The sequence below is a fragment of the Octopus sinensis genome, linkage group LG1 (assembly GCF_006345805.1).
Source record: "Octopus sinensis linkage group LG1, ASM634580v1, whole genome shotgun sequence".
NCBI classification, from domain to species: domain Eukaryota; kingdom Metazoa; phylum Mollusca; class Cephalopoda; order Octopoda; family Octopodidae; genus Octopus; species Octopus sinensis.
This window is the reverse complement of record NC_042997.1, coordinates 82,560,758-82,572,848: the sequence shown is the minus strand read 5'-3', so window position 1 is coordinate 82,572,848 and position 12,091 is coordinate 82,560,758. Positions and strand designations below refer to the sequence as shown.

Genomic DNA, 12,091 nt, shown 5'->3' with positions numbered 1-12,091 from the left:
TCATCTATACTTGATGTACTCCATCTCATGCAGCTGCAGTAAGGTATACAAAGGAAAAACATGCCACCCACTTAAAGTAAGGGTAGATGAATATTGGAAAACTGTGATACAAGGAGATATTGAAAAGTTAGATATAACCAATCACAATTGGAAAAATGTCATGAAGCACAGAGAGTGGAATGAGAACAGTGTACCCCTATGGAGCAAGTTCAAAATTCTGATACAACATCTGAGTTCAACATAGGATACTTGAAGAAGGCTGAAGCATACAACAGCCAAAACATAGTGAAATCAACAATGAAGACAAGGACACCAGTCCGACAAATATAAACAGTATACATATTATTCTAACAGACCAATGAAAAAGTTTCTAATCTCATAGCCATGTCATCTACTTGTTTTTTTTGCCTTTTTCTGTGTTTTGCTTTTTTTTTTTTTTTCATTCTCAGTGTATTGAGAACCATATTATACTACAATGTATTCAGTTTCTTTTAAGATGAGATGCTTCATCCACTTTGAGTTGATGATGTTGATTGCGTGTGTGAAATTATTTTGTTCTATGAAGAAGAAGAATTTAAAATATTTATAAAATAGGTAGTGATTCACAGTGGCAATAAGTCTATCCTCCACAACAAGTGTTATTACTATAACTATTAACAGAGCAGTGAAGTAGTAGGAGCAGGTGCACACCAATTTCATCTCTTTCTCAATTTAAATCTCACCCATGTTAATTTTACCTTTCTTACTTCCAGAATTCATAAGCATCAAGCAAATATTCCTCCTCTGCAATTTGTGGCCATGTTACAAATGTGAAAAAAAAATCACTAACACTGATTTCAAATGTTGGCACAAAGCTGGCAATTTCGGAGGAGAGGGAATTTGATTACATCGATCCCAGTGCTTAACTGGTTCTTATTTTATCAACCCCAGGATGAAAGGCAAAGTTAACCTAGGCAGAATTTGAACACAGAATGTAAAGACAGGCAAATTACTGTTGAAGTGAACATTAACTGTGTCTGCTTTACTTCTTTCTGTTAACTAATATCAAGGTTGAAAGGTTCACATTTCTTGACCTTGACTGGTCAGTTAATTTTTAATGTCATCAGTCTGTTTGATGTCTGGTTATTTATCATAATTTCATGATTGTAAATAACAAGTCCTGGCTTTGAATCCAGACAGACACCTGCTACAGGACGTTAAATCACCCCTTCTCTTGAGAGATTTGAGGTAACACCTTGGATAAGTGCCAACAACTTCTCTAACTTCCCATACCAGGGTTAATGGTGAAGTTCAGAGTCTAGCAGAACAGGTGGAAGAATGTCACAAACACCGTGCAGCCATGAATGAAGACAATAGCTGTAACAGTTAGCTGCCTTAAATCATCTTAGTTGCTTTACCATTGATATCTCACTATCAAGATCCTGGATATGATGTTAAAATAGCAACCAGTTCTCCCACTGCCACAAAGTTCAGTAGAACGGCACTACACAGGCTAGAGCTGCAGTCCCATAAGATCCCCCCCTGCATATTTCAGAGTAAGTTTGCCTCCATCAGGATAGCATGAGTAGGATTAGTGGTTGCTCAATGCTCTATCTCCATTACAAAAGGAGCTCAAGGAACACAAGTTCTATTGCCCCGACTTTATGATGATGTATATTATAGTTGATTCAGTTGATTAGATTCCATCTTTCAGAATGTGCAGCCATGTGTTAGTATGAGACAACGTTAATAATAGAGATTTCAAACATAATTATAAGGTCACAAACTTTGAGAGTGATTTAATCAATTAAATTATCTCCTAGGAATTGACTGGTACATTTTTATTGATCCTGGAGGAATCTGAACTCAGGATATAAACAGATATAACTAAATACCCCTAGGTATTTAATCCAATGCTCTATATTTTTAAATAAATAATAATAATAATAATCCTTTCTACTAAAAGCACAAGGCCTGAAATTTTAGGGAGGAAACTAGCTGATTACAATAATCAATGTTCAATTGGTACTTATTTTATCAACCCCAAAAGAATGAAAGGCAAAGTCAAGCTTGACAGAACCTGAACTCAGAATGCAAAACTGGAAGAAATGTCACTACACATTTTGTCTGATGTGCTAATAATTCTACAACCTCACTTCCTTCACTGCTTAAATAATAACAGTTTCTAATATAATCCATCATAATTTTACATGTTTATTTTTTCATGCTGGCATGGATTAGGTGTGATTTCTGGGGACAGTATTCAATGGGTAGATACACTTCCTGATGCCAACAATTGGTTGTTTTCAGGTAAAGTACTTTAATTCATGTCTTCACACACTGAAGTGTCAAGCTGTCAAACTTCTTGTTTATGCAATATATAGCAATATCACTGCTGCCCAAGCAGCATTGATGTGAAGATATATGAAGACAAGCACACACACACACATATGCATGCAAACACACATGCATTTGTGTGCACACACACACACACACACGTGTGCGCATGCACTCTTATTTATGGATTGAATTCTCCACCAGAGAATGGGTTGATGTACTGGTTTGATGAGCCTACTCTGCCACACTGGCTTGGCATAGGATTGCAGTTATTTTATACTCAAACCCAGGAGTAATTAAGTCAATCACATTAACCCCAGTGCTCAGATGGTATTTATTTTATTGATCCTGAAAGGATGAAAGGCAAAGTTGTGCTTGGCAGAATTTGAAATTAGCACATAAGGACAGACAAAATACTGCTAAGCATTTTACTCAGTGTACTAATGATTCTACCAGTTTGCCACCTATGTACATTATACACATATATATGTACATAATATTTATACAAATATATATATATAAACACAACAGGCTTCAATAGTTTCACTCACAAGACACTGGTCAATCTGAGGCTTTAGTGGAAGACACTCATCCAAGATGCTATTCAGTAGAAATCAACTCCGAACAATTAATTCACAGAATGACCTGCAAACAAAAGCTAAAAACACCTTTCTGTTATAGGCACAAGGCCTGAAAAATTTGGTGGAGAGGGACTAATGGATTACATTGACCTCAGTGCTCAGCTGTTACTTATTTTATCAACCCCCAAAAGGATGAAAGGCACAGTTAGCAGCATTTAAACACAGAATGCAAAGCAAAATCATACCAACATAGCCATACCTAAATTATTTTCAACAATAAAAATAATTAACTGTAATAATATTTAATAATTAATTTATTAATTGATAATATGGGAACAATAAAATATAGCTTACAGTGTTGCAGTAGCTAAAGCTATCGCATTGGTTTCAATAATTTGAGGATGGTTACTAGCTTCTTGGAACCAAGCTTGAAATTGCTTCATAGGATTTCTGGAGACAAGTTGGGACAAGTCAAAAATGTCTTTAGAAGACCTGTAAGGTTTTCGCATATCTAAGAGGGAGACCAGATTAAGTTACCATCATTAATAGATTCCTTAAATTATTATCATAATTTTAAAAGTTAAATACCAAATTTAATTTTGTTTTCTTTTGATTAGGCATAAAAACTCTACAAATTTTATGATACAAAAAAAAAACATAGCTGTGATGTGGAGAAAGTGAAATTACTTTAAACAAAAATTGAAAATGCATTCTCGAATTGTTGTTGTTGTAGTTTAGCCCCGTACTGAACAAGCAGACCTAATTTATGATCAAAAAATGTTCCAGTTTTTATATGTCCTTTTTAAATGTTAAGGTATAATCTGAGAAAGATTTAGCCGGTATTACCAGTAGGCCAAGTGACCCAAGTAGAAGTTCCTTTTGCATTTATGATAACAGAAGAGTGGAATGGTCAGGTGCTTATTGTTTGCTGTTTAGCACTCAAGTTTTTATAAAATCTGATATTGGCTCTTTTGACAAGGCTGAAAGCCAGTTTTGACATGACACAGAAATAATCAAATGGATCAACTACAACAATTAATTCCCAGCAAAACTAGCAAACAAAAGCTAAATAATCCTTTCTACTATAGGCACAAGGCATAAAAGTTTGTGGAGCGGGGCTAATGGACTGCATCAACCACAGTGCTCAATTAGTACATATTTTATCAGCCATAGTACTCAACTGGTACTTATTTTATCAACCCAAAAAGGATGATAGGCAAAGTCAGCAGCATTTGAACTCAGAATATAAAACCAGAAGAGATTGAAATGCTGCTAAGCATTCTTTGTTTCCAAATGTCAATAATATGATCAAACTGGTGTAGAAATAATTGATTCTCTTCCGTTCCCAAAAATTAAGCAGTGTTGAGTATATTCACAGGAGGAAGAGTATTGTTCATGATCCTTTTAGAGAAAAGAAATTAGAAAAAATTATCCTCAGATTGAACATCCAGTCCAAATGTTTTCAACAGACTGGATTTCACTAAAGGCACCCAAGGGCCTGATGGTGGTGTTAACCCAGGTAATAGGTTAAGTCTACCATCTAACCCATTGAGTAACCTTATAAACACTAACTGATTTGTCCAGTTTACAGACAGGATCTAATGTCCTACTTCCCAACTGAATACTTAGTGGATGAAAGGACCTCAGCTGCAAAAGCAAAAGCTCCAATAATGTAAAGATGTCCAAATTTACAACACATTCTACATATGCTATCATACTGAGGAAAAGTAAATAATATACATAAGTCAGTTTTATACTGTATTTGACTAAAATGTTTTAACATTGACTGTATTTAAATTAATCCTTTAGCATTTAAGCTGGCCATATCCAGCCCAAATATTCTACACATCTTATGCTCAAACTGGCCATATTTGGCCTCTCACACCTAGCCTACCATACCACTTAAAAAATAAACAATTATATTACTGAAGTTTCAAAGCTACAAGATAATTAATGATTAATTCAAAATAATGAGAATAAAAGGCATTACATTAGACAGAGTAATCTGAATGCTAAAGCATAGAAAACAGACGCTAAACGATGATGATGATGATGATTAAGTGAATAAAGTAATAATTCAATAGAGCAATAAAACTAAACCTATTGCTTCGTTCAAATAATCTAGATGAGTAAAAAGTTATCAAAAATAAAAACTCACTTTGAATATCTTTTTGATCATCATCTGTAACAAATAAAACAAAAAATATTTATCACGAATACTTTGAATTAATGTAATTATTTTGCCAGAGGCACATTTACATCAACAATTAATTCAAACATATTTAGTGAAAGAGCAAAAGAATTCCTCAAACATATAGATTTATAGGCGGAGGCATGGCTGTGCGGTGAAAAGCTTGCTTCCCAACCACATGGTTCCAGGTTCAGTCCCACTGCATAGCACCTTGGGCAAGTGTCTTCTACTATAATTCCAGGCCAACCAAAGCCTTGTGAGTGGATTTGGTACACAGAAACTAAAAGAAGCCCGTCGTATTATATAATTTCAATGTGCCCTACAACTCAACATCCACGAACTCAGACATCCCAAATTAAAGAAAGATCTACAACCAAAAGCCCTACCATACATCTCCACACACAACCCTCTTAACAATGAAGCCTTCAACACCATCCTTCAAAACATTCCCCTGCTAAAAAAGGACCACAGAATGAATTTAATCCTCCAAACACATACCATCATAAAAAGCAAGGGACAGCCAAATCTATGAAAAATCTCCTAACACAAGCCCAAATACACTCGACAACAACACAGAAGCCGTCAGTAAAAAAATGCAGAAGACCCAACTGTGGGATATGCATCAGTTCAATTGAAGGATCAGAGTTTTCCTTCAAACAGGGACAACGTTTCACAGTGAAAAGCAGCTTTACATGTGCTTTGGAGAACCTAATATATGCACTAACCTGCTCTGGGTGTCAAGAGCAATACATAGGCCAACAAAAAACAGTCTACATCAAAGGATGGCTCTGCACAGATCCCAGATCAAAATTCTCAAAAACAGAAAACTAGCATTCAACCAACACATCAACATTTGCGCCAATAACAAAAATCCAAGCTTCAGAATTTTTCCCCTCTACCAATTCAGCGATAATACAACCTGTAGCCAAGGAATTAGTAAAGAGACTCTCTTTATTAAAAAATACAGACCTCTTTTGAATGCATCTACAACAAATGACATATCTACCATGGCTTTAGAATAACACAAATACACACGTAAATATTAAAAATGATACATTCAAGAAATACCCAAGAATTCATTAAAAAACAGTCCCATCACTGCTATAATCGATAACAAGCCACTTTTAGGTTACTTGACCATTTAACATCCTACTACTATCATACCACCTGCATTAATTTATTATTCTCTCTTCTCTTTCCCCTTCTTCTTCATTTTCTTCCTCTCTGCCACCCCCTTCCTTACTTTACTACTATTGCTGTTTAGAATAACACCTAAGCAAATATTATAAACAATACATTCAAAAGAGATGTTTCAAGAATTCAATCACTACTACCATCCACAAGTCACTTTCAGGGCACTTGACCATTTAACATCCTACTACTATCATGGCACTCCCACATTCACCTCCTCCTTCTTCTTCTTCTCTCCCAAGAATTCACAACGACCTCGAACTCACAAGAGTAAACAAGAGAGACAGAGACAAGCAGAAACAAGAAAAATGCCCCTTGTATTTGAATACTATGCAAATATTCTTTTAAAAAACTTTTCTTTTAACTTTTCCAAAATTTAATTGTTTTCCATACTTACAGTTGAAAAAGTCTCAATGACTGAAACTGATACTGAAATGTTTTTTATAAAATTATTTTAGCATTTTCTACCTTAAATTTTTCCCCATATATATATATATATACACACACATACATACATATATAATATACTAGCAATGCATCCCTGTGTTCCCCAGGTGTTGTAACCAACAGGCACATTGTATTATTTGCTCCTTTCTTATGGGCAGAATTGGCACCACTAATATACAGTTAATGACATAATGGAAGTTATTGTTTGTTTAAAAGTAAAGTAGGTGGTACAATTTGCATGGGTTTGCATGAAAGTGCTTTCTGTTCTTGAGGAGAATCAGAAACTATGTATTGTTTCATCATATAAAAGGGGGTTAAAACGATTTTGTCCAGAAATCATGTTTTCAAAATTTTTATTTCCCCCCATAGAATAATTTCTTAATTTGTAACATTAAAAATTTTTTTTTTTTGTCTTCTACATAGAAAAATAGAGATTATGAATCTGGGAAATATATATATTTTCATAGTTTAATTTTTCTTAAAGAAACACTCAATGCTCCTTCTCCCACCTTGCCCACCCATCACCTACTGTCTGATGTTTCCACCAACAGAAAACCCAACATGCTAGAAACAACAGGTAAACGACATTATTTCTGAAGAAACTTCCCCACTTTCCAAAAAAGCTAAAAGTGAAACATTGGAAGTGTGTAGCTTTTTGAAGGTGATGAGGTGATGGGTAAAATTCTTAAAGATTCATACTCTGCTTTTTCTCCATGAAGCTATAATCATATGAGAGGGTGGCTTCATGTCAACTTTTAAAGCCCAAGGGCAAATTTACCACAGAATTGGATCACTTCTGCCAATGTCAAATGAAGAGCCTCAGTTCCTACAACTCTACTTCATCAGCAACTACATGGACCAATCCGAAAGGCATGCTTCAATTTCACCTTTTACAGAATTAGACATCCTGCTGAAACTTCAAAAGATGATGCATGAAGAGAACAGCTATGTTTGTAGTTTTAAATGTGCATTGAAAGCCGCCCCTGCACCAAACTTTGCTGTTGTCGTCGATGCTGACAAGAAGCCACCTGACTCCCATGCAGGCCATTTTAATGCACCCACATGCAATGAAATTGCTGTGACTCTTCATGGAGAACACCACAACAAATGGGACATTATCCTTCAGTGTAGGGACAAGGCCCTGCAAAGGATCAGTGAGACCCACAGGTCCTACAATGCAATGCAATACCCCATTTTTTTTCCAGATGACGCTAATGGATATCACTTCCGAATTCTTTTGTGTGACAGCAACAAAACTGTATCCTGCAAGCAATTCTATGTTAACTGTTTTATGGTCCGCAATGGCTGCTTCAATCACCTCCACCATGCAATTTGCTGTGGACATGTACACAAAAATGAGTCTGAAAGATTGTGCTATATTAAGTAAAACTAAAAGCGCTTGCGTTCGGAGAGCTACATTCACCTTCGAGATGGCATTAACAATGACATCACTTCCGAAAATCTTGGAAGAGTGTGCATACTTCTCTTTTACTCTTTTACTCGTTTCAGTCATTTGACTGTGGCCATGCTGGAGCACCGCCTTTAGTCGAGCAAATCGACCCCAGGACTTATTCTTTCTAAGCCTAGTACTTATTCTATCAGTCTCTTTTGCCAAACCATTAAGTTATGGGGACATAAACACACCAGCATTGGTTGTCAAGCGATGTTGGGGGAACAAACACAGACACACAAACATATATACACACACACATATATACAACAGGCTTCTTTCAGTTTCTGGTTACCAAATCCACTCACAAGGCTTTGGTTGGCCCGAGGCTATAGTAGAAGACACTTGCCCAAAGTGCCACGCAGTGGGACTGAACCCGGAACCATGTGGTTTGTAAGCAAGCTACTTACCACACAGCCACTCCTACGCCTATGTTTAAAGGAAGCCCTTGCTATATGCACGAACACATACAGGATGCCATGATGTATGTGTGCCACTACGGTAGACCTGACCGTTTCATCACTTTCACCTGCAACCCAAATGAAATCAGCAGTGAATTGTTCCCAAGGCAAAAGGCCAAAACCAGACATGACCTTCTGGCCAGAGTCTACCAACAGAAGTTGGCAAAACTAATGGAACTCATTCAAAAATTAAGATGTTTGGAGACATTTGGTGCTACATGTACTCCATTGAGTGGCAAAAGAGAGGCCTGCCACATGCCCACATACTCATTTAGCTCTCAACGAAAATCAGCACCACTGACATTAACAGTATTATTTCTGCAGAGCTCCCTGACCCAAATTTGGAGAAAGACTTCTATGATATAGTGACATAGACCATATGGAAGTGGATTCAGCATGATGTCACCATGCCTTAAAGAAAACAGGTGCAGCAAGAGGCATCCAAGAAAATTTCTCCAAGAAACCCAGACAGGCGGTGATGGCTACTCACTATATCGCCACAGGAAGCCAGCGGATGGAGGACTTGTTGTGAAAATTGGTAAACATGATGTTGATAACAGGTGGATTGTCTCCTACTGCCCACTTCTACTTAAAGTATTCAATGCCCACATTAATGTTGAATATTGTAATTCCGTCAAGTCGATAAAGCATATCTGCAAGTACGTCAACAAGGAGTCAGACGCCACTTCATTCGCCCTTCAAATGGAAAACAGCCAAGATGAAGTCACTCGATACTAAGTCAGCCAATACATCAGCAGCAGTGAGGCATTCTGGCAATTCTTTGACTTTCCAATATACCAGAGACAGCCTCCCATCGAGCAGCTGGTGATGCATCTTGAAAATGACCTACAAGTTTACTTCTCACATTCTACTGCTGCTCAGCTAGCACAGGAACTCAAGGACAACATGCTCACAGCCTTCTTCAAGTTATGCAAAAATGACACCTTCACCTAGACATTCCTCTATCTTCAAGTGTCATCATATTTCACTTGGAACGGCATCAACAATTGGACATGAAGAAAGATTGGACAACCCTGCATAAAGTTCTCCCATTGCCTCAGGAGAGTTTACACAGTTCATTCAAGCCAACAGGAGTGTTTGTATCTATGACTTCTACTACATGAGATAAGAGGGCCAACATCTTTCAATGACTTGAAATGTTTTAACGGAGGAGTTTGTATCACATACTGTGAAGCATGTTTTAAACATGGGCAACTAGAAGACGGTGCTCAGTGGGATGCAACACTGGTGGAGGCAGCTACAATAAATCAGTAAGAAGTCTCTGAGCGCTCTTTGCGGTGATATTGCAAATGTGCAAGCTCAGTGATCCTGTATCTCTGCAGGAGAAATATAGAGAAAACCTTTCTGAAGACTTCAAATACCATGGACAACTGCTGCTTCCTGACTTGGACATAGGCCTTAGCGATGAATTCTACAACAGAGCTTTCATTGACATTGAAGATAGAATTTTATCTGCCAGCGGAAATGAATTTCCATCTTATGGTGGACTGAAAGTACACCAAACAGGCTCACACACACTTCCAACAGGCATAATTCAGGAAACATCATATGACATTGATGCCCTTGAATGACACATCAACGAAGATGAGCCAAAGTTGTTGCAGGACCAGCAGCAGGCTTACAGCATCATTGTTGATTCCATTCGTGATCGCAAAAAAGGCATTTTCTTTTTGGATGCCCCAGCAGGAACAGGTAAAATATTCATTAAGAAGCTCCTCCTCACAAAAGTACAGCAACAGAAAGGGATCACTTTGGCTGTGGTTTTTTCTGGGATTGCTGCAACTCTACTTCCCAGAGGTAGGACAGCTCATTCTGCTTTTAAACTTCCATTTAATACGACTACACCTGACTCTGCAACTTGCAATATCAGCAAGGGCTCGGACAAAGCAGAAGTCCTGAGATAGTGCCAGCTCATTGTGTGGGATGAATGCACAATGGCCCATAAAGGATCCCTTGAGGACCTAGAGAGGACCCTGCAAGATATAAGGGACTGTCACCGTCCAATAGGAGGAATATTTCTCCTGCTATCTGGTGATTTTAGGCAAACTCTCCCAGTTATTCCAAAAGGCACCAGGGTAGATGCTGTTGGGGCTTGCATTAAGTCTGCTTCCCTGTGGCAGCAGATAAGAATTTGGTCCCTTAAAACCAATATGAGAGCTCAGCTGTTCGGCGATGAGAGCTCAGCTGTTCGGCGATCACTCATCAGCTGATTTTTCCAAAGACCTTCTAACAGTTTGCAACAGTAATGCACCTTTGTATGCAGCTGGAGAGATGACAGTCTCACAAGTATGCACCATTGTTCACACTGTTGATGATCTCATGGCTGCTGTTTTTTCCAATCGACCGATAAATTACAAAACCGTAAGTCAGTGGTGCAATAGGACCACATTAGCTCTGAAAAACAACTTTGTGGTGAAACTCAATTAAGATTTGTTGCAGTACCTTCCAGGAAGTCTTCATACCTACAAGTCCATTGACACTGCTGTGGAACCAGAAGAGGTTGTCAATTTTCCAACAGAATTCCTCAATTCCCTGAACCCCTCAGGACTATCACCTCATACATTGTGTCTCAAACTTGGAGCTCCAATGGTGCTGCTGAGAAATCTGGGGCCACCAAGGCTCTGCAACAGAACGTAGTTAATGATGAAAAACCTACTGCCACATGTCATTGAGGCCATGATTCTCATGGGATGTGGCATGGGAAAAGATGTGTTCATACCTAGAGTACCTCTTACTCCATCAGGTAAGGGATTTCTCTGTCCGCTATGCCAACTTCAACTCTACTTTGCCATGTCAATCAATAAGTCCCAAGGCCAAACCCTAACCATAGGAGGCCTCCATTTAGGCCAGTTATATGTTGGATGCTCCAGAGTTGGAAGCAAATAAAGTCTATTCGTATTTGCACCTAATAGCAAAATGAAAAATGTGGTCTACAGAGAGGTGTTGTAGGCACTTCATGTGCCAATTGCTTTCAAATTTGTGAACCTCAGTACTTCCACTACACCAGTGCAACCTTGCAGACCTGTATTTGGTGAGTGAGTGCTACTGTAGTCATGCTTTCAAAGTTACTAACTTTCCTCAACCATGTTTCTTTTTCCTTTGTCCAACCTAGCTTTGTTATCTGTTTTTACAAAGTTTCACATTTCACAGCAACAGTTGCTTTTGGTGCAAACGAAAAAAGGCTTTTTTCAGGGTCACTTTACATATGATTGTTACACCACCTGAGAATGAATTACAGCCCTTTTCAAGGCTTCTTTATTTCATGAATTGGCCATACAGCCTTACAAAGGCTTCTTATCAGATTGTTACTGCTGTGAGAATAGCATAAAAGACTTTTTCAGGGCTACTTTACCTGTGATTGTTACAACTTCTGAGAATGCATTAAAGCCCTTCTCAGGACTTTGTATCAAACTGTTACTGCTTGGCTTCAGCA

The 12,091-nt window shown here is 37.9% G+C and overlaps 1 protein-coding gene across 6 annotated transcripts in view; it reads right to left on the bottom strand.

The window, feature by feature from the left end:
* LOC115215670 (pyridoxine-5'-phosphate oxidase) overlaps positions 1 to 12,091 on the bottom strand; it is a 34,226-nt gene that overhangs the window by 13,710 nt on the left and 8,425 nt on the right. For all 6 annotated transcript variants that reach the window (XM_036502477.1, XM_036502484.1, XM_036502464.1 and 3 more), the window contains 2 exons: positions 5,056 to 5,079; positions 3,252 to 3,408 (listed from right to left, as the gene is read on the bottom strand). In XM_036502477.1, coding sequence (XP_036358370.1) covers positions 3,252 to 3,408; positions 5,056 to 5,079 — 181 coding nt within the window. The remainder of the gene's footprint in view (positions 1 to 3,251; positions 3,409 to 5,055; positions 5,080 to 12,091) is intronic.